The following is a 27084-nucleotide window of genomic DNA, read 5'->3' as shown; positions in this document are numbered from 1 at the left end:
AATTAAAGAGAAAACTCCACTGTTCAATTGAACAGTCTCCTGGGAAAAAAGATTAAGCAAAAACAGAAAGACGATGGGAAAACTAAAAAATTTGTAAGAACTTGAATGTAAACAGTGAAGTTAAGTGGATGATTTTTATATTTAGAAAGCGTGAACAAGTACATCATAACTATTATTTAAAATTCTTACATGATAGCAGGCTCTTCAGTACAAGGACAAATAATCAAACTGCCATGTACTTAACAAAATGTCTGTGGGTGCATTGAATTGATTTAGTATTATCGTATGTACTGGGATGCAAGTATTACAAACTGTAGAGACAAAACACACCATTCATACAATACATAGTGGAGAACACAAGCAAAGTATGCAGAATAATGTTGCTGTCACCGGTAGGGTGAGGAGAAAGATCAGTTTAATATATGATAGTACTATTCAAAAGTCTGATCTACCAAGATTCCATAGATTCTGCAGGGAGGCTCATGTAACCCCACTATTTAAAAGTTGGTTAGGATTATATTCCCTGGAGTTTAGAAGAATAAGTGGGGAATCTCAGAAACCTATAAAATTCCAACAGAAGAAAGCAGGGTTGATATAAGAAGCATGTGCCCAATGGCAAGGCTGGAACACACTGCCTGTTAACAGCAATAATAGCGTCACTTTGGGCAGAAATGGGACAATTTTCCCCAGAGCACCACAGATGTGCTCTTGCAGTCCAAAAACACTTACTTGAAACACATTGAGAATTGTCTTTATTTGTACAAATCAACACTTTCCTCTTTCCCTATGCTTCAACAGAATTCCATCTTTATTTTCAAGTCATTAACATAATTCAATGGTACTTTTGTCAGGTAAAACATGGTCCACCTGCTAATGTTACAGCAGTGCGACTACATCACCTTGCAAAGTTAATAAACTGGAGGCCTGGTAATTGTAGATTCTCTTTTTTGTTTAAGTGCAAGCCAAATCACTGAAATCCAACTAGCAATTCCACTCACAGCTCACTGTGTTAAACCACTGAATTGCTGGGCACAAATAGGTGACTAAAGTCCATACTTTAAACCTAATTTTGGTTTCCTTCGCTGATAGTAGCCAGGACAGAAGCATAGATGTTATGAAAGACCTCAGCTGCCTTAGGTTTGGAGCAGAAAAGTGAAACCAATTTTGCTCCACAAATTGCTCTTCAACAATAAACAAATTTGGCATGTCCGCTACAACTAGTTTTGTGAAGGTGAGGTCATGTCTCACAGCCGCCTCTTCAGAAAACTTGGCAAGCTTTGAGGAAGTGACAAAAATGATTGATGAGGGTTGGGTAGTGGATGTTGTCTACATGGACTTCAGTAAGGCTTTTGACAAGGTCCCTCATGGCAGAAGGTGCAGTCGCAAGGGATCAGAGGTGAGCTGGCAAGATTGATACAGAACTCGCTCGATCATAGAAGACAGAGGGTAGCAGTGGAAGGGCGCATTTCTGAATGGAGGGTTGTGACAAGTGGTGTTCCTCAGGGATCAGTGCTGGGACCTTTGCTGTATATAAAATGATTTGGAGGAAAAAGTAACTGGTTTGATTAGTAAGTTTGCAGATGACACAAAGGTTGGGAGATTTGTGGATACTGATGAAAACCAGAGGGTATAGATCAGTTGGAGACTTGGGCAGAGAGATGACAGATGGAGTTTAACCCAGACAAATGTGAGGTAATGCATTTTGGAAGGTTTAATACACATAGGAAATGTACAGTAAATAGCAGAACCCTTAAGAGTACTGATAGGCAGAGGGATCTTGGTGCACAAGTACACAGGTCACAAAGTGGCAACGCAGGTGGAGAAGTCAAGAAGGTATACTTGCTTCCATCGACTGGGGCACGAGTTTAAAAATTGGCAAGTCATGTTGCAGCTTTATAGAACCTTAGTTAGGCCGCACTTGGAATGTAGTGTTCAATTCTGGTCACCACACTACCAGGAGAATGTGGAGGCTTCAGGGAGGGTGCAGAAAACATTTACCAGGATGTTGCCTGGTATGGTGGACATTAGCTACGAGGAAGGGTTGGAGAAACTTGATTTGCTCTTCCTGGAATGACGGAAGCTATGGGGCAACCTGACAGAAGTCTACAAGATTATGAGAGGCATGGACAGAGTGGATAGTCAGGGTGGAAGAGTAAATTACTAGGGGGCATAGGTTTAAGTCGTGAGGGGCAAGATTTAAAGGAGATGTACGAGGCAAGTTTTTTTAAACACAGAGGATGGTGGGTGCCTGGAATTCGCTGCCAGGGGAAATAGGGGAAGCAGATACGTTACTGGATTTTAAGAGGTATCTTGACAAATAATAAATAAGACCAAGAGTAGAGAGATATGGTCCCCAAAAGGGAAGGGGGTTTTAGTTCAGTCAGGCTGCATGGTTGGTATAAGCTTGCAGGACTGGAGGGCCTGTTCCTGTGCTGTAATTTTCTTTGTTCTTTGACTCTCACCAACTTTTACAGATGTACCATAGAAAGCATTCTTTCTGATTGTATCACAGTTTGGTATGGATCCTGCTCTGCCCAAGACCACAAGAAACTACAAAAGGTCATTAATGTAGCCCATTCCATCATGCAAACCAGCCTCCCATCCACTGACTCTATCTACACTTCCCCCTGCCTCGGCAAAGCAGCCAGCATAATCCCCGCGTAGTCTCTCTTCCACCTTCTTCCATCGAGAATAAGATAGAAAAGTCTGACGTCATGTACCAACCAACACAAGAACAGCTTCTTCCCTGCAGACTTTTGAATGAGCCTACCTTGCATTAAGTTGATTTTTCCCTGTATCCTCGCTATGACTAACACTACATTCTGCAGTCTCTCCTTTCCTTTTCTATGAATGGTATGCTTTGTCTGTACGGCATTTAAGAGACAATACTTTTCACTGTACACTAATACATGTGACAATAATAAATCAAATCAAACCAAAACAAACCAATGCAGGAAATGTATAGCTTGGCATCAGGTTAAAAAGACAGGATCGCATTTGTCAAGCAAACTAATGAACTTACCATAAAGACCGAGGGGATTACATGGTCACTTGGGCAACTTATCAAGGAAGCAACAAGTAGCCTGGGGCACATGGACCTTTAAAAGGGGAGACAGGAGCAACAAACTGATAAAAATTAAACTTGGTACTTTTTATCTGCCCTGTTACCCCAGGCCTAATTTGAAAGTACCACAGTAGGCATAGCTTCACAATATGCCTTGGCAAAATAAAAAATTAATTTTGATACCTGCAGATGAGTTTTCACTGAAAATAAATAAACCAGTAATGCACCACAGCTTCACAATTGAATCCTTTACTTAAATTAAGATTACAAAATTAAAACTGATTGCTCCTAACCAGTGCAATGGTTCTTTAAACTCATGACACTACACATTTGTGGGACCAAAGCTCATGCCCTCACATATGGTTTCTGATCACTCATGTCAGAATTTCTAGGATCTGGAGCTGCTGGCATTGGACGACGGGATTTCTTATGTTCTTATGTTCTTATGAAGCAGACTGGGGTACTAGCAAGTAGTCTCACAGCTCCAGGTTAAAGTCCAACAGGTTTATTTGTTAGTTCGAGCTTTCAGAGCACCACTGACCTGATGAAGGAGCAGCACTCCGAAAGCTCATGCTACCAAATAAACCTGTTGGACTTTAAACTGATGTTGTGAGACTACTTATAGAATTTCTAGGACTCTCCATAACAGAGGGTTTTTCAAAAACCTTTCTTAGCTCGTATTTCCAGTCCACATAAAATGGATCATTAGCGCACTGTAATAATGATAAAATTCTAATCATCACTTCTTACTTCCATGACTGGTCAAATCAGTTTTGCTGAGTCATGAATAGTGCACTCAAATCTGCTACAAGGGATTTCAAGTCCCTTAACACGAGTTGTTCAGAGAGATCAGCCCAGCAGCAGAGTACTGATGGTTACTGTAAGCCTCATTAACTGTGCAGATTTCTGGACTTCACTCCACATTTTATTTTCATATTTAATTGTCAATTAGCAATCACACGGTTGTCATCATGCCAAATCCCAATCTGTATTTCCAAAGAACTTCCAATCTCGCGCTGCAGTATTTTTAGTATTCCCAAAGCAACTTTAGAATTGAAAGAAATTCACAAGTCTGATACACAGCTTTTATAGCAATGCTCAACACTCTTATACAAGATGGATGAAGATAACTAGATTCTATCTTTAAAAATGCTATCATGCACAGGAGATGCACAAGAAACTAAAATAAATTTAAGTGCCATACAATATTTGTTCCAAGTACATTGCATTTGTGTAGCAAAATTCCAATTCAAGTCCAACAAAGGATTTTTAGTGACTTAGTCAGACAATATAGTTTGCTTTTTGCATGGGCAATTCAAATCAAAATTAATTGCAAGGATCGAAATATTATTTCAAGTCCAGTAGATAAATGGCATTACACCATGAAGCAGGTTTGCTCTGCACAAACCAGTAATAAGCCTCATTGCAGCAGATGCAGAAGGTCATTACAGAGTGCTGGTTTAACAAGCTTCTCAATCTAAGTAATGATTCATTAAAAACAAACATCAGTGACTGAAGCTGATTGGAATGATTAAGTAGTCAGATTCCGAGGAAGGTCTTATCTAAAGATGTAAATAATATGAACAATGGTGATGAGAGCTTCATTGCATGCACCCATTTCCAGTCTATAATGCACTCCATTCTTCAGGTCTCTAAAAGCTGAGTGCAGTTTTTCAGGAGTTATTTCACTATCAGATCACTATCAGATCTATTCATTGTATCGCTGCAGCTCACTTGACCAGAATCATTATTTCTTTGAAAACAAATGGCATTGTGTGAATTAGATGAATAGTGCAGTAAAAGTTGATTTGATCAGTTCCGGCGACAGGAAAAAAGAAGTTATGATCATTTCGAATTCCTCACATGTTTGTGTGTGTTATTCAAATGAGGACAAAGCAGGGAAAGAAAGGAGACATTGTTATCCTCTGAGTAACAAATTGGAATTCAAATAGTTTATCTCATCTGACAACACAAAGCATGCACAGACCTTTAGACAATGCCTCAGGACAGATCCTTCAGAGAAAAGGGGCTACAAGTTAATATGAATGCCCTAATGGCAGCAAACTATTCTACTTAACCACAAAGGAAAATATTCAGTAAGCAGATCAAACAAATTAACATTCAAAAGGAGGAGAATAGGTAACCACCTGTTTTATCATTCTTCTTCTAAGTAGCCATCCTAAATACAAACGTTGATTAAGATGCAGTAGCATTTTAAATAACTTGGGGAATAAAAACCCAAGATTCTTTTTAAGAACTGGAGTAGCCAGTAAGCCTAGCCCTTTTAAAACAAAATCTCATTGACTGACCTTCTAAAATCGCTTGCTATTTTTCCCAGTACCTTATTCACATTATATACATACACTGTAGGTATTAGTCATTTTATGAAGTATAGTTCTTAGTGGGAGCAGAGAAACTCCTCTGGTGATGACAATCTGTGACTGACAGCTATACATCATTCCATGCTTTGGCAGTCAAATGAACAATTTAAGAAAAGCTTGAATAGGGAACTTACAGGTTGGTTCATATTTGTAATAATGAGCAAGTTCATGCAACGTTATTTCCACATTGCTCTACATGCTGATGAAACCAATGTTAGGGCCCAGGACTCTTACTTCCACTTAAATTTGAAGAATGACAATACGTATTTTGCATTTTTCTGATGTTAAATGGGAATCAACCATACATGTTACATACAGATTAGAAAGAGAAAATGTTCCAGTGTCAAAAGGAGTAAATGGGGCACAGTGGTTAGCACGGCCGCCTCACAGTGCTAGGGTCTCAGGTCACTGTCTGTGTGGAATCTGCACATTCTCCCTGTGTCTGTGAGGGTTTCCCTCCAAGTGCTCCGGTTTCCTCCTACAGTCTGAAAGATGTGCTGATTAGGTGCATTAACCTGAACAGGTGCCCAAGTGTGGCAGCTCGGGGAATTTCACAGCAACATCATTGCAGTGTTAACGTATGACTAATAAACTTTAAACTTGTAAATGAGAAGAGTTTCCAAGATTTGATCACTCAAATCATACAAACATACCAACTACAAGTAGGCCATTCAGCTGAGCCTGCTTGGGTATTTAATAAAATCAACTGATAACAACCTCAAATCTGCATCCTGCTACCCTTGATAACATAACACCCTCTTGCCTACCTCTGCCTTAAAAAAATAATCAAAGATGCTGCTTCCACTGCCTTTTCAGAAGAGTTCCAAAGACTGGAAAAGATTTCTCATTCTTGTCTTAAATGATCAATCTTTATTTTTAAACAGTGATCCCTAATTCTAGATTCTCCAACAAGAGGAAATATCCTCTCCACATCCACCCTGTCAAAACCCTTCAGGATCCTGTATGTTTCAATTAAGCTCCAGTGGTTACAAGCTTAACCTGTCCAATCTTTCCTCCTAGGACAACCCCCTCATTGCAGGTTTAAGTCTCGTAACCCTTCACTGAACTGCTTCCAACACACTTACATTTTTCCTTAAATAAAGTGACCTTTACTGTTCACAGTAACACAGATGTGATCTCACTAATGCACTGTACAAATGAAGCATTATTTCAGCTTTTGTATTATATTCCTCTTGCAATAAATGATCATATTCTATTAGCTTTCTTAATTACTTGCTGCACTTGCATACTAGTCTTTTGCAATTCATACTTTAAGATACCCAGGTTCCTCGGCAATCTCTCAACATTTAGGTATATTTCTTTTATTCTCCTTGTCAAAACGGACAATATCACAGCTTGAGGGGAACTGCTTGATAGAGCAGACACAGCACGGTTTCGTTAAAGGGAAGTCGTGTCTGACAAATTTACTGGAGTTCTATGAGGATGTGTCTAGGGCGGTGGACAGAGGAGAGCCGGTGGTGTGGTTCTTGATTTTCAGAAGGCGTTTGACAAGGTGCCTCACAAGAGGTTATTGCAGAAGGTCAGGGGGCATGGAGTTGGGGGTAGGGTGTTAGCGTGGATAGAGGACTGGTTGTCAAATAGGAGGCAGAGAGTGGGGGTCAATGGGTGCTATTCGGATTGGCGGATGGTGACTAGTGGAGTGCCCCAGGGGTCGGTGCTGGGGCCTCAGCTATTTACCATTTATATAGATGATCTGGAGGAGGGAACCAAGTGTAGGGTGTCAAAATTTGCTGATGACACCAAAATTGGTGGAAAGGCAAATTGTGCAGAGGGTGGTGAGAGTCTACAGAAGGATCTAGATAGGCTGGGCGAATGGGCCAGGAAATGGCAAATGGAATTTAATGTTGGCAAGTGCGAGGTGGTCCACTTTGGTAGGAATAATGGTAGGAAGGATTATTACTTACATGGAGAAAAATTGCAGCAGGCGACGGTGCAGAGGGACCTCGGGGTCCTTGTGCATGAGTCGCAAAAACCCAGCTTGCAGGTGCAGCAGGTGGTCAGGAAGGCAAATGGGATGCTGGCCTTCATAGCGAGGGGGATTGAATATAAAAGTAGGGAGGTCTTGCTGCGGCTGTATAGGGCATTGGTGAAGCCGCAGCTGGAGTACTGTGTGCAGTTTTGGGCGCCGTACTTACGCAAGGATATTTTGGCCTTGGAGGGAGTGCAGAGGAGGTTTACTAGGCTGATGCCGGAGTTGAGGGGGTTGAGCTATGAGGAGAGGCTGAATAAACTAGGCTTGTACTCGTTAGAGTTTAGAAGAATGAGGGGAGATCTCATGGAGACGTATAAGATGATGAATGGGATGGATAGGATAGAGGTGGAGAGACTCTTCCCGCTCAGAAAGGATAGTAGGACTAGGGGGCACAGCCTCAAGATAAAGGGGGGGGGGGGGGCAGTTTAGAACGGAGTTGAGGAGGACCTTCTTCACTCAAAGGGTGGTAATCTCTGGAATTCTCCGCCCGTTGAAGTGGTGGAGGCTACCTCGCTAAATATTTTTAAGATGCGGGTTGATGGGTTTTTGATAAGAGAGGGGATTAAGGGTTATGGGGAGAGGGCGGGAATGTGGAACTGAGCCACGACAGATCAGCCATGATCTTATTGAATGGCGGGGCAGGCTCGAAGGCCTACTCCTGCTCTTATTTCTTATGTTCTTATTTCTTATGTTCTTATGTTCTTACATCCTTCTGGTAGTCTGGCGACCAGAATTGAACACTACGTTCCAAGTGCGGCCTAACTAAGATTCTATAAAACTGCAACATGACTTGCCACTTTTTAAACTCAGTGCCCTGGCCGATGAAGGCAAGCATGCTGCATGCCTTCTTGGCTACCTTCTCCACCTGCAATGCCACTTTCAGTGACCTGTGTACCTGTATACCCAGCTCCCTTTGCCTGTCAATACTCCTAAGGGTTCTGTCATTTCCTGTATATTTCCTATCTGTATTAGGCCTTCCAAAATGCATTACCTCACATTTGTCCAGATTAACCTCCATCTGCCATCTCTCCGCCCAAGTCTCCAACTGATCTATATCCTGCTGTATCCTTTGATGTCCTCCTCGCTATCCACAAATCCACCAACCTTTGTGTTGTCCGCAATCTTACTAATCAAACTAGTTACATTTTCCTCCGAATCATTTATTTATGTTATTACAAACAGCAAAGCTACCAGCATTGATCCCTGAGGAACACCATTTGTCACAGCCCGCTATTCAGAAATGCACCCTTCCACTGCTAACCTCTGTCTTCTTTGAGCCAGTTTTGTATCCATCTTGCCAGCTCATCTCTGATCCCATGCGACTTCACCTCTGCACAGTCTGCCATGAGGGACTTTATCAAAGGCCTTAATGAAGTCCACGTGGACAACACCACTGCCCTATCCTCAAGCATCTTTGTCATTCCTCGAAAACCTCAATCAAGTTTGTGTCCTCTTGACAACTTAATTTCTTATCTACCTTGTTTAATCAGCACATTTGGTAACCATCTCATCCATCAACAGTTGAGGCCCAAGCACTGATCCCTGTGGCACACCACTTGTTATATCTTGCCAACCTGAGAAAGACCCATTTACACCTGTTTCCTGTTAGTTAGCCAGATAATCTGTGCCAACATGATACCCCAACGCCACTAGCTTTTATTTTCCTCAATAACCTTTTATGTGGCACCTTAACAAATGGGTTCCGGAAATCTAAGTGCAGTATTTCCACTGGTTCCCATTAACCACAGACATCACTTTCCCAAAAAATTCCAGTAACTTGATTAAACACTATATCCTTTTCACAACCATGTTGACTCTGCCTGATTACCTTGACTTCAGTGTTCTGCTACATAGCTTCTAACATTTCCCAATGACATATTAAGCTAATTGGTCTGTAGTTTCCTACTTTGTCTCCCACCTTTTTTAAATAATGGAGTTATGTTTGCTTTCTTCCAATCTGATGGGACCTTCCCCAAATCAAGCAAGTTTTGGAACATTAAAACCAATGCATCACCTGTCCCACTCGCCACTTTTTTTCGAAATCCTGAGAAAAAGTCAACCAGGACCTGGAGACTTGTCAGCCTGCAGCTCCAATTATTTATGAAGCGCCACTTCTGATACTTGTTCCTTTTTTTCTCTCCAATCTTGCGACCTTCCACCTATTTTCATACAATATGATTTTTCTTCAAGTTTGATACGATCTTTAACACTTCTAGTTAACCACAGATGACTTATGTCCTTTGGACTATTTCTTACTCATTGGAATTAATCTATTCTGTGTATTCTGAAATATCGCCTGAAACGTTTGCCACTGCAACTCCAGTAATCTATCCCCCAACTTAATTTTCTAGTCCACTTTAGCCAGCTCAGCTTCCATGCCCTTATTTAAGTTTAAGAACATGCATCTTGAAATTACTCCTCTCTCTCTCTAACTGAATGTAAAATTCAATCATATTATGGTCACCACTACCTCAGGGTGCCTTTGCTATGAGACCATTAGTTAATTCTACCTTACCATATAATTCCAGGCCTGCTCTCCAGTTGGCTCCTGAACATGCTGTTTTAAGAAATTATCCTGAAATCTTTCAATGAATTCTTCATCCAGGCTACCTTTGCTCATCTAACTTTTCCAGTCTATATGAAGATTAAAACCTCCCATGATTACCGTGTGTCTTTCTAACAAGCTCCTATTATTTCTTCCTTTATGCTCCATTCTCCCACGTTATTATTGGGGGGTCTATACACAACTTCAACTCATTTTTTGCCTTTACCCCATTCTCATTTCTACCCAAACCATTCCCACATCTGTGGTTTCCTGAATTTGGGACATCTCTCTCTCTCTAATCCATGTCCTCCTGCATTAACTTGTTCAATTTACTAAAGGTCAAAAGAATTTAGAAAGCAAATTTTTGAAAAGAATGTCCCTCACACCATACTAACAACAACAACAACGTGCATCTTTTTATTTGGAGGAGAGAATAATGTGGTTGATTGACATGCCTTATGCTGCCTCCTGATGAACAGCAGATAATGCATTTCAAAAGAAGTACTTGACAGGCAAAATAAAGTCACACATAACCAAGATCAAATGAGAACATTGGAATACTAACATTCGTATAGGTTCCAAGATTTCCATGTGCCACTTCAGGAACTGAAACAAATGTAAACTACAGTATACACTGGAGCCTCAGATCTTATAACATATTGCAATACTGCATCTACATCAGACTCAGATTTTCAAAGTACTGAATATCCCAGAGGAAGGCAAAAGGAGACATCTACCCTAGAAACCACAAGTCAGGGGAAAATGCTACAAACCAGCAACTGAGGAGAACATTGTGTACCAATAGACTATTTAAAGGGCTGCCCCATTTAGAAACCTCAGAATGTAACCATTGGATAAGTTTTAATATATTCATGTGCATTTACTGGCCACAATCTCTACCTTAATTAAGTTGTTGTTCTTTCAAACAAGAATAGGTGCAATAACTTCACAACCCTCCTTCCATTTTTTATTGGTCGTTTGCAAATGAAATTACTGTTCTGTGTAAATGTTATCAGGAGAAAATAGAAACACAATGTATTTTTATATTTTACCCATGGTGATAATCGTTACGGAATTATTAAACTTTAGTTTGATGTTTGCTTGCAAAACATTGCATTGAAGCTTTGGTTTTATTCATTTTTGCCAACAATGCTCACATCTAAAGCTCAGCAGTCAGTGTCTGTGAACAGGTGGTAGTGAGTCACCTTAAACCATTGCCACCCATTTAAGATAGGAACAACTACAGTGCTGTTGGGGAGGGAGTTCCAGGATTCTGACTCTGACAGTGAAAAGGCACTGATCTGTCTTAAATCAAGATGATGAAAGAGAACAGCTGCCCTTATCCTTCTGTGTTAAGAGGTTGCAGATTTATGTTGCTGCAGTGCATTTTATAGATGCTACATACTGTTGCTATATTGCAACTACATTGGAAGGGATGAATGTTTAAGGTGGTGATTAAAATGTCATTCATGTGGTTTGTTTCACTTTGATGGTGTTGATCTTAAGAGTAAAAAGCAAAACACTGTGGATACTGGAATCTGAAAAAATAAACAAAATGCTGGAAAAATCTCAGCAGGTCTGACAGCATCTGTGGGGAGAGAATAGAGGTCTGACGAAGGGTCATCTAGATTTGTAATGTTGGCTCTATTGTCTCCCCACAGATGTTGTCAGACCTGCTTTGATCTTAGCGTGCTGCTGGAGCTGAACTCATCCAGGCATATGGCAAGTATTCCATCATGCTCCTAGCTTGTGCCTTGTAGGTAACGGACAGGCTTTGGGGGTCAGGAGGTGGATTGCCAGATGCATAATTCATAAATAAGAACATAAGAAATAGGAGCAGGAGTAGGCCATCTAGCCCTTCGAGCCTGCCCCGCCATTCAATAAGATCATGGCTGATCTGTCGTGGCTCAGTTCCACTTTCCCGCCCTCTCCCCATAACCCTTAATCCCCTCTCTTATCAAAAACCCATCAACCCGCATCTTAAAAATATTTAGCGAGGCAGCCTCCACCACTTCAACGGGCAGAGAATTCCAGAGATTCACCACCCTTTGAGTGAAGAAGTTCCTCCTCAACTCCGTTCTAAACCGCCCCCCCCCCTTTATCTTGAGGCTGTGCCCCCTAGTCCTACTGTCTTTTTTGAGTGGGAAGAGTCTCTCCACCTCTATCCTATCCATCCCATTCATCATCTTATACGTCTCAATGAGATCTCCCCTCATTCTTCTAAACTCTAACGAGTACAAGCCTAGTTTATTGAGCCTCTCCTCATAGCTCAACCCCCTCAACTCTGGTATCAGCCTAGTAAACCTCCTCTGCACTCCCTCCAAGGCCAAAATATCTTTGCGCAGGTGCGGTGCCCAAAACTGCACACAGTACTCCAGCTGTGGCCTCACCAATGCCCTATACGGCTGCAGCAAGACCTCCCTACTTTTATATTCAATCCCCCTCGCTATGAAGGCCAGCATCCCATTTGCCTTCCTGACCACCTGCTGCACCTGCAAGCTGGGTTTTTGCGACTCATGCACAAGGACCCCGAGGTCCCTCTGCACCGTCGCCTGCTGCAGTTTTTCTCCACGTAAGTAATAGTCCTTCCTACCATTATTCCTACCAAAGTGGACCACCTCGCACTTGCCAACATTAAATTCCATTTGCCATTTCCTGGCCCATTCGCCCAGCCTATCTAGATCCTTCTGTAGACTCTCCACACCCTCCGCACAATTTGCTGTTCCCCCAATCTTGGTGTCATCAGCAAATTTCGACACCATACACTCGGTTCCCTCCTCCAGATCATCTACATAAATGGTAAATAGCTGAGGCCCCAGCACCGACCCCTGGGGCACTCCACTAGTCACCATCCGCCAATCCGAATAGCACCCGTTGACCCCCACCTCTCTGCCTCCTATTTGACAACCAATCCTCTGTCCACGCTAACACCCTACCCCCAACTCCATGTCCCTCGACCTTCTGCAATAACCTCTTGAGGTACTTTGTCAAACGCCTTCTGAAAATCCAGAAAGACCACATCCACCAGCTCTCCTCTATCCACCGCCCTAGGCACATCCTCATAGAACTCCAGTAAATTTGTCAGACACGACTTCCCTTTAATGAAACCGTGCTGCGTCTGCTCTATCAAGCAGTTCCCTTCAAGATGCCTCGCAATTTCCTCCTTAATGACAGATTCTAACATTTTACCTACCACAGACGTTAAACTTACCAGCCTATAATTCCCCGCCTTTTGCCTGGCACCCTTCTTAAACAACGGCGTAACATTAGCCGTCTTCCAATCCTCTGGCACTTCCCCGGAATCCAGCGACGTCTGGAAAATAACCACCAAGGCATCCACTATCACCTCCGCCATTTCTTTCAGAACCCTCGGATGCATTCCATCCGGTCCTGGGGACTTGTCCACAATCAGCCCCTCCAGTCTGTCGAGTCTGTCTCCCAACCTCTAATTTGCTCTTGTAACTACACTATTTATATGGATTGTTCTTGTTGTTTCTAAATCATGGTAACCCCTAAGATGTTGAGTGTTGGGGGATTCATTGATAACAACATCGAATGCCAACGGGAGATGTTAAGATTTTCTCTTGCTATAATCCCAGTTGACTCGACAAAAAAAAAGGTCCCAGAATAGAACCCTGGCTCAAAAGAACAGAGTGGACTGACGATTAGTCTTTAACAACAGATTTAAAAAGTATGTTAAACATGGAAAGCTCTTACAATTGTCCTGCACTCCCACTGATCTTCTCAAGCGTACGCAGATTTTAAAGATAACAGGTTACAAAAAGTATCTTACACTGTAAATATTCTCAGTAAATATACAGTCCCTACAAACAAATTGGCCAACTGTGGTCAGATACACCTGACTCTGAAACCAATTTGGAAATGTCAATACAATTGAACTTCTGTGCATTTGTCCCCAAATCCCCACAGATGATTATTACACTAAATCAACTGGCCTCTGGCTTTCACACATGCTTCCCAAACACCACTCTCGAAAAGACAATAGAATCTTCTTTCAAGCAATGCTTTCTTTCTCTCAGCTGTTTTCAGTAAGGATCCATTTCCAGTATTTCCCTGCCTTGAATTACATAAGAACATAAGAAATAGGAGCAGGAGTAGGCCATCTAGCCCTTCGAGCCTGCCCCGCCATTCAATAAGATCATGGCTGATCTGTTGTGGCTCAGTTCCACTTTCCCGCCCTCTCCCCATAACCCTTAATCCCCTCTCTTATCAAGAACCCATCAACCCGCTTCTTAAAAATATTTAGCGAGGCAGCCTCCACCACTTCAACGGGCAGAGAATTCCAGAGATTCACCACCCTTTGAGTGAAGAAGTTCCTCCTCAACTCCGTTCTAAACCGCCTCCCCTTTATCTTGAGGCTGTGCCCCCTAGTCCTACTGTCTTTTTTGAGCGGGAAGAGTCTCTCCACCTCTATCCTATCCATCCCATTCATCATCTTATACGTCTCAATGAGATCTCCCCTCATTCTTCTAAACTCTAACGAGTACAAGCCTAGTTTATTCAGCCTCTCCTCATAGCTCAATCCCCCCAACTCCGGTACCAGCCTAGTAAACCTCCTCTGCACTCCCTCCAGGGCCAAAATATCCTTGCGCAGGTGCGGCGCCCAAAACTGCACACAGTACTCCAGCTGTCATGTGGATGCAAGCTTCCACATAACCTTTCAAATACTCAGGCATGCCTCGAAAACTATTGCTTCACAGGCTGTACTAATGTTACCAATCATAAAATTGCTACATATTTCTGGCTTCTCGCTCACCAACTTCATTAGGTTTGCATTTTTCAGTCCTCTCTTTAATTTCAATCAACAGTACCTTGTCCAAATTCCAGTTTCTTTTGTCCCTTTGACTTCAGTCTTCCTGGGACTTCTCTTTTCATTCCCCAAAAAGAAGTTTCTTAGTTTCTGGAGCTTGCTATTTTCTCCATTATTTTATTGTTCTGCTTCTGGCAGAGCTGTGAATGCCAGCATCTCCACATCAGATCTGTGAAAGCCATTTCTTCTCTAGCTGCTAAGGTCTATCCTGGGTCCAGTTAAAACTGAACTCAAAGCAGTCAAAATTAAAGATGGCTCCAGATGCTGAGCAACAACTCAGACTTCCTTCACACTTATTTTTCACATTGTAAACTCTCCAAGCACAATACAGAGACACCAGAACCACTGCTCCCATATATGTATATATAAACGTCTTTAACATAAATCTAATTAAAGTTTTAACCCTTCCTTACACAGAAACATGAAATTAAACTCACTTAAATCAATACCTTATTTCTAATTTCCAACAATACAAACATAGATCACTTAAAACTAACTCTGCTTCCTGACATTATTTCGCCATTTTTTAGCCCAGGTATCAATGTTATTCAGAGGTTGTTGCATGTGAGCGTAGGCTAGTTTATTGTCTGGGGAGTTGCAAATGGTAGTGAACATCAGCAGACATTCCCAAATCTTGTCCAATAGAGGAATAGTAAATTGGAAATGATTGGGTCTAGGACAAATCCCCAAGGAACTTCTCCAGCAACATAGATAATTGGCCTCCAACGACTCCAACCAGTGGCAAATTCCCTGATTCCCAGCAACTTCAACTTTGCAGAGTATCATACTACTTGTTGTGCAAATGCATCACACAGGTTTCTTGTTCATATATTTAACATTGTAGGTATATACATCACTGACAGGACTACCAGTATTTCCATCCATTGTTGGCTACCTAGCCAGTTCAAAGGGTGATTAAGAGTCAACCATGTTGGTGAGCATCAAATACTGCCCAGAAGAGGAAAGGGTGGTAGGTTTTCTTGCCTAAATGTTAGCAGTGAGCCAATCTAGATTTTGCAATAATCCAACAACCTCTCAGCCACTTTTACTGATACCAGTTCATTTCCAAATTTCATTCAAATTCTCAAACTGGGACCTGAACACTCATACTGGATTATCAATACAGACCTCTGGATTAGTTAAAAGCCAATTACTGTGGATGCTGAAATCGGAAACAAAAACAGAAAATGCTCGAAAATCTCAGTTGTTCTGACAGCATCCGAGGAGAGAGAATAGAGCTAACGTTTAACTCTGTTAAAGGGTCATCCAAACTCAAAACATCAGCTCTAGAAGTTATCAGATCTGCAGAGACTTTTCAGCATTTTCTGTTTTTGGTCTGGAATAGCTGTTCAGTTAAGAAACAGCCACCTTGCATTTTGCAACACTTCCCATTCTGCAGGTACCCCAAAATGTTTTACAGTACAAGATGTTTCTGAAATTTCGTGTCGGAAATACAGAAGCCAATTTTCCACACAGTGGATTCTAAAACAAAAGCTACTTTAGTCACATTTCATGAAGAAAAAGTAAACATTATCCAGGAAACCAGGACCCTTACTCTTATTCAAGTAAACCTGGGAATCTTTTGTCAGAAACCTCCAATCTCATCTGCAGCTGGCATCCTCCAGTAACATGCGGTGAATGAAGTTTTGGCTAAGTGTTCTCACTGGCAGCAGGGCAAGAATGAACAAGACTGGTGAATCCTGCCCTTTATGTCCACCCAAGTGGGCAGACAGCACCTTTGGCAGGACAGCACTTTCTCAACACTACACAGAGTTGACGACACAGATTCCATGCTCATTCCTCTGGAGTAAAACCTGTACCTACAACTTCCTGATTTAAAGGAGAGAGTGCCACCAACTGAGCTACAGTCAAAATGTGTACATAGAATGAGGTATTTGGCCCTGTATTCTGCCACTGCATCTATAGATGAGAGCACTTGGAAGGAGAAAGGAAACCAAACAGAAGACACTGTCTACAAAAGAGAACACAAGATGTTTTGATCGCTCAATCCATCATGTGGAAGCAGTGCAGTGAAAAGCAAATTACTTGTTCAGTTTGGGATGATAGGGCAAGGGATCAAAGCCTCAATCCAAATGCTGTCTCACTCCTTCAACTTTCTCAATCAAGTCAGAATGTTATTCTTTCAAGTACTGATTAACATTATTGGAGGTGCTGTCTTTTGGATGAAACTTCAGAATCAGAGCCTGGCAGCTTGTTTTAGTAAATGCAACAGATCTCGATTTGATATATTCTTGCCACATGTATTGGGATAGAGTGAAAAGTATTGTTTCTTGCACGCAATACAGACAAAAATACCATTCATTGAGAAGGAAAGGAGACAGTGCAGGAAATAGTGTTACAGTCATAGCTAGGGTGTAGAGAAAGGTCAGTTTAATATGATACATTCATTCAAAAGTCTGATGGCAGCAGGGAAGAACCAGTTCTTTAGTTGGTACGTGACCTCAGAATTTTGTATCTTTTTCTGATGGAAGAAAGCGGAAGACAATATGTCTGGGTTGTGTGGGGTTCTTGATCATGCTGGCTGCTTTTCCAAGGTCACGGGTAGTGTAGACCGAGTCAGTGGACGGGAGGCTGGTTTACATGATGGACTAGGCTACATTCACAATCCTTTGTAGTTTCTTGTGGTCTTGGTCAGAGCAGGAATAGACCTCACTGCATGAGCTGAAAAACAGCATGTGATTCTCCAAGTCCTACCTTAAGTCACCCCCCCCAAAAAAATTAAATTCTGGTAATTGGCTAGTTTTCTACTATTTACAAAACACAGCCGGATAACAGAGAGAACCAGAAAAGAGATGAGGGGAATGTTGTTAACAGCAAGTTTTTGACCTGGAATTCTGGAGAAGGAAAAAAATGCTGAGCAACTGGGGAATGAAGATTAATTAGATATCTCTTACAAAGAAGCACATTGGGCCAAATGATCATGTGATACAGAATTCTATCAAAAGAACAAAACTATGCCCAAGTTGCACTTTTGCCTGAATCAGAAAGTTGGAATTGCAGAGATAGAGCATAAAAAAAGAGGCTGATGTTTCTGTGCATTCCTGAGGGAATGCTGTAGTGTCAGAGATGCCACCTTGTGAAAGTATCATTAAACCAAGGCCCCGTCTACCCCCTCAGCTGAATGTAAAATATACGACCAAACAATTGCAGCAAAGAGTAGGGAAGTAACTCCAGCCTGACCAATATTTATTCTTCAACCAAAGTTTCAAAAGAAATTACCTGGTCATTATTACATGGCTGTTTGTGGGATCTTGCTCTGCACAAACTAGCTATTGCATTTCTTACATTACAACAATGATCATACTTGAAAAGCACTTTATTAAATGTCACCCACTTGGAGATAGCCTGAGCTTGTGAAAGAGACTTTACTAATACAAGTGTTTTATGAAAGCTAATGCATGCAAACTGCCTGTGTTTGCCTACCAAACATTGACCACACTTAAAAGCTGTGATTCACTGGTCATGAAATGGGACCTTGGGAGGAGAGGGTGAAGGTACCATAAAAATGGAAATGTGATTTTTTTTAAGCTCATCTCCAAATTGCCATGCTCTGCAGTGATCAGCAACCCACCAGTAATTCACTAGTGGTTGTTTACCACTTGTGACTCGGAGTAATACTGGTTAGAAAGCTATCAGATAACGCAGCCAAACTGGATCACACCCTCCCCCTTCTTTAGCACGCAACATAGCATCAAATGCAACAGCAAAGGCAAATACCACCTTCCAAACATGAACCAATTGAACCAGAAATCTAAGGGAATACAAACTAATTTATAGTTGAAAAGTTGACAAAAACTTTGAAGGACAGAAAACTAGGCAACTCTTCATTAAAAATAATTTAAATTAAGCAATATCCAAAATTTGGGTATTAGCTCTGCAAAAAGTAAAGATTGTGGGCAAGATTGCAGGCATGTGCAGGGAGTGATACATCTTTCATACTTCTCCAAATAAAAATGTCACATGTCTATCTGCATAATTCATTCAACTTTTCACTAGGCACAAACCATTTCATAAGCAGCTACACAGACCACAAGAGAACATTCCCACACATCTACTAACTGAAGCTGGACCAGAACAAAGGCGTGGTACACGTCACAACAGTAAAGTAAACATATTTGCTGGTACAATAAACACAAAGCAGTTTAATCAAGCAAGTAAAACTAGCTTGCAGTGGTTTCCAAGCCATTGGCAATTCTGCAGTTTCAATGCGTTTAAATACATGTATGAAAATTTCCTTCTTCCTTGGAGGTATATTTAAAATGATGCAACTAAAAAGATCGTTTACGTTCCTATTGAACGAGAAGCAAATTTTCCTGTCTTTTGCTCTTCAAGAATGCTTCCGCAACCTAAACCTTCAAATACTGAACTGAAAAGCAGGGCAGGGAGAATGGAAATAAGATAACGTAACCATCCAGACAGGGCAGTAGCTGCCAGCAGAAATTTGGATCACAATCAGCATTGAAACAAAATCCGAAAAATATTATATATTTTTCATGCCGATATCAAAAATATTAAAGTGTCCTAATCTACGCCACTTCATTCATGTCAAAACGTCTCAAGAACGCCTCTGTCGTTCAAGTGCAGCGATTATACAGGCAACCCCAGGAGTCATACAATAACCCAGAAACAGAGATAAACGGCCATTCAATTCGTTTGAACTGAATGTCTTTCGCTTGCGTACACGCGATTTAGGAAACGATATATACAGATAGTCTAAAAACAAACCATCTATAACTCCACAAGATTACTTGTGAACGCAAACGTCTTAATGCGTAGAGGTATCACTGATTTCAGTAAGCTGACTCGTTTCAGTACGCTCCTCTCACTAAAACGCAAATGACATTTGAGCCGACTGCAGTTAAAGTTCAGGGAAGGAGGCTTCTCACAACCCTGGCTATGCAGTGAAGAGAGAGTTGGTCTGGGTTTCCTTCACAACACTGCGCGCTGCCCTAATAACCATACAGCCCCATTTAATACTCGGGAGAGGGAGGAGTGTAAATTCCCAAAACTTCCGAACAACATCGCCAAGAGCAGGTCAGGAAAGGGAAGGGAAGGGAACGGAACGGAACCCGGGACTTCGCCAATGCACCTTCACAAACAAAAATAAATACATGTACAGTCCTGGTTGATTTGTTCAGGAGGGGGACGGCAGCCTTTTGCGCACCGTACCCTGATGTGAGGTTTCTGTTTAAACATCAACATTTCCAGGTGGTCTTTCAAAGCCAAATAAAAACAAAATGGGTCACCTGTGAAGTGATCACAAAACAGTGAAGCGTTTGAACCCGTGCAGCGTTTGGATTTCGGGATAGAAGAGAGCAGAGGAAGGGCTCACCTTGGGCTTGTAGAGCCACTTTCGGAACCTGTGCATGTTGCCGGCTGCAGCCGCTCGGGGCTCCGGGGTGGGGGGGGGAAACCCCACCGTCAACAACCGCCGATCCCCCCCGCCCGGCTGCCCCACTGTCACCAGCACCCTTCCTTCCTCCGGGATGGCAGGCCCCAGCTGCTATGGCCAGCCCCTTTCAGGCTGACATTAAAGCGGTTGGCAGCGCCGGTACTGCTTCTCTCTCCTTCCCCCTCAGCACAGGCGGCCGCAGCGGCACTAACGCCAACATCAGCTCGGCGCTGACATGACAACACCATCCCAGCCGCCACTGCGCGCCGGAACTGACGTCAGCGCAACCAGCCCCCGCCCTGATCGACAGCAATGTCCACCAATCAGAGCACCCGGCCCGCCGAGGCGGCCAATCAGGCATTTACAAACAATAAATAGACCAAGATCGTTCCAGAGGCTATTTCATTCGAATCCAGACAGACGAACGTAGTTTTTAATGTTTTGAACTTTGTAAGCGTTGGCTTAACAAATTCCACCGCAGGTCTGATCAGTCATTTCTTTTGTGTGTCTTGCCCGACGCCGTTGCCTAGAGACCGCCAAACAGCACGTCGGCGCAGGCGCGCTGTTCTGCGCGATGGCTGATGGGTATTGTAGGTCTGCGGTCGTTGCTTTGAAGGGAAACGCGGGTCGAGCGAACTACAACTCCCAGAGGGCCCAGGGTGACGGGTGAGCGTCCCCTCCGGCGCTGAAGGCAGATCCTCCTGCCCACCTGTGAAGTGAGTGGGTAGTTTTTATTTTCTCGTCGTGAATTTTAAAAATCGTGGGATTCGATCATCAATTACCGTTGGAAGTTAATTTGGAGCCTCTAGTTTGAAATGTCACATATTTAAATCAGTGAGTATTGACAGGGCCCGGTTAAGGTGGCGCTGGTTGTTCAGGCTGAATGTTGGGGGTGAGCTATTGAAGTGGGAGGTGGGTTGTTGAGGGTGAGTGTCGGGAGGTTTAGACGGGCCAGAGGTTCGGTTCATGGGTGATTGAGCTGAGTGGTGGGAGTCAGGTGTTAGCAAGAGTACTTGGGGTCTTCTCTCATTCGGCTTTAGGGGCAGAGCTGTTTTCTTAATTTTACTGTCCCGTTCCTTATCAAGTCCAAAGCAAGTGAAACCTCAAGGATGTTGCCTTCACACTTGGGGCAAGATACTTAATGGGGCTCTGATTTGATCAGGGATTTCGCAGTCACAGCTAGGTGAGTGTCTGGGGTGTACGGCGGCCACGTCCAGTTTAGATCACATTGAGAGTTGTCCACATTCTGTAGGGAAGACCTGAAGCCTGGTTATGCTCATGTTGTGTTGGCGACAGGGCAGGATTTTCCAGTCTTGCCGAAGATAAACCTGCGGTAGGTTGCCTTGCGGCGTGACTGGCGAGAAACCCAAACAGCCATTAACCTCGGCGGGACTGGAAGATCCCACCAATGACGAGCCAACTCCGCCGCTGTAAAGCAGCTGGAAAACCCCGGCCAGCGCGTTTCTTTGGCAGGATGTTTTCTGCCCAAGCTTTCTTCTAGATTCTTCAGTGTAATGGAGTTTGAAATGTTCCATTCGTCTCCAGAAGGGGATTCGGAGAGCCAGGTGCAGAATTTGGGAGATGGGGCACTATGAAGGAAAAGTCCAAGTTCCTAATGATACCAGTCATTTCTCTGTGTGTTTGCTGCGTCCTTTTGAACGGAGGAAGAGGTGAAATTTAAGAGGACCGATAACCACTGAAGTGGAACTGGAGTCAGCCTCAGAGTCCCGTGGATTATCTTCATTACTGAGAGAAGCTGTCAGTATGTTTGGACTGATCACTCGAGGCTCACGTGGACAAAAAATAGTTGAGACTGATGATGAATATTTGGGATCATGGGATGTGGTTAGATGTTTGTAGTTAGGATTATTGAGAGTTAGGGCTGGGAATTAATAAGGGTTTGGGTATCAGTTGCAAAAAAGTGTGTATACACATAGTTATATAGCACCTTTTAACATAATAGAACATACTAAAGAGCGTTTTGGGTGAGGAGATGTTCAAACTTAAATGTTCAAAATTAATGGATTAGTAAACGTCAGTATTTCTCACTAGAATCAGGAGTTAGGGCGTTGGTTGTAAAACTCCAGTAGCTAGTTGGAAAAGTATTTTCTTCTTCCGGAGGAGCTATATTCCATCATCCCAAATCAACACTCATTTCCCTCTTTACATTCTTCTTAATAAAGAGAATGGATCAAATTAAATGACTGCAGAAGGAGATAATCCCCTATATGGATAAGCAAACACAACACCTAAGAAACTTACTGCACTCTAAATAAAATAAATCACAAAATGATGCATCCCCATGCTGCCGCACCTGCGCAAGGATATTTTGGCCCTGGAGGGAGTGCAGAGGAGGTTTACGAGGCTGATACCGGAGTTGAGGGGATTGAGCTATGAGGAGAGGCTGAATAAACTAGGCTTGTACTCGTTAGAGTTTAGAAGAATGAGGGGAGATCTCATTGAGACGTATAAGATGATGAATGGGATGGATAGGATAGAGGTGGAGAGACTCTTCCCGCTCAAAAAAGACAGTAGGACTAGGGGGCACAGACTCAAGATAAAGGGGAGGCGGTTTAGAACGGAGTTGAGGAGGAACTTCTTCACTCAAAGGGTGGTGAATCTCTGGAATTCTCTGCCCGTTGAAGTGGTGGAGGCTGCCTCGCTAAATATTTTTAAGAAGCGGGTTGATGGGTTTTTGATAAGAGAGGGGATTAAGGGTTATGGGGAGAGGGCGGGAAAGTGGAACTGAGCCACGACAGATCAGCCATGATCTTATTGAATGGCGGGGCAGGCTCGAAGGGCTAGATGGCCTACTCCTGCTCCTATTTCTTATGTTCTTATGCTCCCATTCCAGGGAACTTTTTCCCCAATAATGAAACAAAATCAAATTAACTTGGGGATAACCCAAAAGGGACAGCTCCCTAAAAGTAGAGGAATTGCCCAAAACAAAAAAACAAAGCATTAAGGAGACTTAAAACGTCAAATTAAAACGTGATTAAAGGGGTGAATAATACACCCCAGACCCTGCGGTGCCCAGCAGACACAGAAGGACTCCCATTCCAGGGACACCCAGCCATTAACATAGCTATGGAATGCATATATGCCTTGTTTGATTCCCCTTCATATGAAACCAATAATGTGTTTGACCAATTAACCTCTAATTACTCACTTAATCACTTATTAATTGTTAACTGTTCCCTCGCCTAACATTGGGGACACAGTTGACACCTCCTATAAACACTGGGCATCGCAGGGACTGGGGTGTATTATTGACCCCTTAAATCACATTTTAATCTTATGTTTTAAGTTTCTTTTCCACTTTGTCTTTTGTTTTGGGTGGTTTCCTTCCTTTTAGGGAGCTGCCCCTTTTTGAGTTGCTCCTAAGTTAATTTGATTTTGTTTGGTTGGTACACTAAAAGGGGTCACTAGCCTAATATTGATTTACAGTTGGTATCAGGATGTGATGGTTAGATTTCATTAGAATTTGAGTTAGAAGTTAAGTTTTGGATTAGGATGTTCAGGTTTGGACTTTGGGTTAGGAGTTGGTGGTTAATATGAATGATGAGAAACTGTTATCAGCCCACGGTCGGCAACAGAAAGGGGTACCTGTATTCTACATTTGCAGAGGTAGGGATTAATCAGGAACAATCAGCATGGTTTTGTTAAGGGGAGGTCACGTCTGACCAACTTAGAGTCATGGAGGTTTACAGCATGGAAACTTTGCCCAACTTGTCAATGTCACCCCTTTTTTTAACCGTTAAGCTAGTCCCAGTTGCCCACATTTGGCCCAAATCCCTCTATAGCATCTTAGCCATGTAACTGTCTAAACAATTTTTAAAAGACAGAATTGTACCTGCCTCTACTACTACTTCTGGCAGCTTGTACCAGACACTAACCACCCTCTGGGTGAAAAAATTGCCCCTCTGAACACTTTTGTGTCTCTCCCCTCTCACCTTAAACCTATGCCCTATAGTCTTAGACTCCCCTACCTTTGGGAAAAGATTTTGACTATCTGCCTGACCTATGCCCCTCGTTATTTTATAGACCTCTATAAGATCACCCCCAAGCCTCCTACATTCCAGAGACAAATGTCCCAGTCTATCCAGTCTCTCTTTATAACTCAAACCATCAAGCCTCAGCAGCATCCTAGTAAATCTTTTCTGCACTCTTTCTAGTTTAATAATATCCTTTCTATAATAGGATGACCAGAACTGTACACAGTATTCCAAGTGTGGCTTTACCAATGTCTTGTACAACTTCAACAAGACATCCCAACTCCTGTGTTCAATGTTCTGACCAATGAAGTCAAGCATGCCAAATGCCTCCTTCACCACTCTGTCCACCTGTGACTCCACTTTCAAGGAGCTATGAACCTATACTCCTAGATCTCTTTGTTCTATAACTCTCCCCAATGCCCTATCATTAACTGAGCCTTGGTTCGATCGACCAAAATGCATCATCTCACATTTATCTAAATTAAACTCTATCTGCCATTTGTCAGCTCACTGGCCCAATTGATCAAGATCCTGTTGCAATCCTAGATAATCTTCTTCACTGTCCACTCTGCCACCAATCTTGGTGCAAACTTACTAACCATGCTTACTATATTCTCATCCAAATCATTAATATAAATAACAAATAACAGTGGATCCAGCACCGATCCCTGAAGCACACTCCTGGTCACAGGCTTCTAGTTTGAAAAACAACCCTTAATAACCACCCTCTGTCCTCTGTCATCAAGCCCATTTTGTATCCATTTGGCTACCTCACCCTGGATCCTGTGAGATTTGACCTTAGCAACAACCCATCATGTGGTACCTTGTCAAAGGCCTTGCTAAGTCCATGTAGACAACATCAACTGCACTGCCCTTATCTACTTTCTTGGTTACTCCTTCAAAAAACTCAATCAAATTTGTAAGACATGATTTTCCACTCACAAAGCCATGTTGACTGTCCCTAATCACTCCTTGCCTCTCTAAATGCCTGTAGATCCTGTCTCTCAAAATACCTTTGAACAACTTGCCCAGTACAGATGTGAGGCTCACCAGCCTGTCGTTCCCAGGCTTTTCCCTGCAGCCCTTCTTAAACAAAGACACAACATTTTCCTCCCTTCAATCTTCAGGCACCTCATCTGTGACTATCAATGATGATTCAAATATGTCTGCTAGGGGATGTGCAGTTTCCTTCCTAGGCTCCCACAGTGTCCTGGGATACATTTCATCAGGTCCCGGGGATTTATCTACCTTGATGCATTTTAAGACTTCCAGCACCTCTTTCTCTATAACAGGTACACTCTTCAAGACATCACTATTTATTTCCTGAAGTTCCCCAAAATCCATACTTTTCTCAATAGTGAATACTGATGAGAAATGTTAATTTAGGATCTCGCCCTTCTCTTGTGGATCTGCACATAGATGACTCCCTAGTTACTCTTTTGCCCTTTATGTATTTGTGGAAACTCTTTAGATTCTCCTTTGCTTATCTGCCAAAACAAACTTGTGTCCCCTTTTTGCTCTTCTGATTTCTCTCTTAACTCTACTTCTACACCTCTATACTCTTTTTTTCTTCTTGACCAGGGCCTGGAGGTTTAAGCAGGGGGATGTGAAATTTTTTCACCGTAAGGATGGTGGGAGTCTGGAACTTACTGCCTGAAAGGATGGTGGAGGCAGAGATCCTCATAACATTTAAGAAGTATTTAGATGTGCACTTGCGATGCCAAGACATACAAGGCTACAGTCAAGTGCTGGAAAGTGGGATTATAATAGTTGGATGGTTTGTCTTTGGTTCAGACGCAATGGGCCAAAGGGCCTTTTTCCATGCTGTAGACTTCTCTGACATTTAAGTACATCTTCATTTCATAAAATCTGAAACCAGGCATTTTCCTTTCTTAACCAATGCTCATTTTAATTTTTCTAACAGCTAAAACTGGAACACTAAATATGTCTTGGGATGCTGTAATTAGAAGTTGCTGCAAAACCTACTTTCAGTCCAATTCCAATGTGGTTGTTTTGGGTGGCACGGTGGTTAGCACTGCTGTCACTCAGCACCAGGGACTCTGGCTCAATTCTCACCTTGGGTGACTTGTCTGTGCAGAGTTTGTATGTCCTCCCCATGTCTGCATGGGTTTCCTGCAGGTGCTCCGGTCTTCTCCCATAGTCTGAAATGTGCGGGTTAGGTGGACTGGTCAGGCTAAATTGTCACTTAGTGTCAGAGGGATCCGCAAGGTAAATATGTGCGGTTATGGGGATAGAGCCTGGGTTGGATTGTTGTCACTGCAAGCTTGATGGCTCAATGGTCTCCTTCTGCACTGTCAGGACTCTGAGTACTATTGGGCTTGCAGCAACTTTTTAAATGTATTCTTAATGTGTTTAAATGGAAGCGTACACCTGATGAGAGGTCTTGTGGCACAGTCGGAAGCATCCCTGCCTCAGAGGCAGAAGTTCTGAGCTCAAGTCCATCCCAGGACTTGATGACCTTGGAAGATGTGTTCATAACATGATCAAACAGTTTGAGTATGTCAATCTGCAAATCTTTCCAAACATACCTGGTGGTAAGAGTGGGAGAGACTCCTGGTCAGTCAGGCTTGATGTGAAGTGGCACCCTTCAAAACAAAGCCCTTAGTGGCACACCTGGGCAGTGAATTACTAGCTATGGAAACAGACAAAAATATGCCTTAATGCACCACTAGGTGCAGGACTATATCTGATGGTATTTATAAAACCTGTTTGTTGCATATGGTAGGTCTTTTCTGACACCAACCAAATGAACAAACTCAAATTAACTTGGGGACAAATTAAAAGGGGCAGCACCCTAAAAGGAAGGGGACAGCCCGAACAAAAAAACAAAGTCGAAAGGAA

The 27084-nt window shown here is 42.6% G+C and overlaps 2 protein-coding genes across 3 annotated transcripts in view; one reads left to right on the top strand and one right to left on the bottom strand.

Annotated features, from left to right (window-relative positions):
- Positions 1–20474, bottom strand: part of zfyve28 (zinc finger, FYVE domain containing 28) — a 188923-nt gene extending 168449 nt beyond the window's left edge. For both annotated transcript variants that reach the window (XM_080182526.1, XM_080182527.1), the window contains exon 1: positions 20168–20474. In XM_080182526.1, the coding sequence (XP_080038652.1) occupies positions 20168–20203 (36 nt within the window). In that variant the 5' untranslated portion in view covers positions 20204–20474. The remainder of the gene's footprint in view (positions 1–20167) is intronic.
- A 468-nt stretch (positions 20475–20942) lies between these two features.
- Positions 20943–27084, top strand: part of cfap99 (cilia and flagella associated protein 99) — a 154477-nt gene continuing 148335 nt past the window's right edge. Inside the window, exon 1 of the mRNA XM_080182517.1 lies at positions 20943–21061. The gene's annotated coding sequence lies outside the window, so the exon portion shown is untranslated. The remainder of the gene's footprint in view (positions 21062–27084) is intronic.

The sequence above is a fragment of the Carcharhinus amblyrhynchos genome, unplaced genomic scaffold (genome assembly GCF_965287045.1).
Source record: "Carcharhinus amblyrhynchos unplaced genomic scaffold, sCarAmb.v2.hapA scaffold_61, whole genome shotgun sequence".
In the NCBI taxonomy this organism is placed as follows: domain Eukaryota; kingdom Metazoa; phylum Chordata; class Chondrichthyes; order Carcharhiniformes; family Carcharhinidae; genus Carcharhinus; species Carcharhinus amblyrhynchos.
This window is presented reverse-complemented; position numbering and strand designations above follow the sequence as displayed.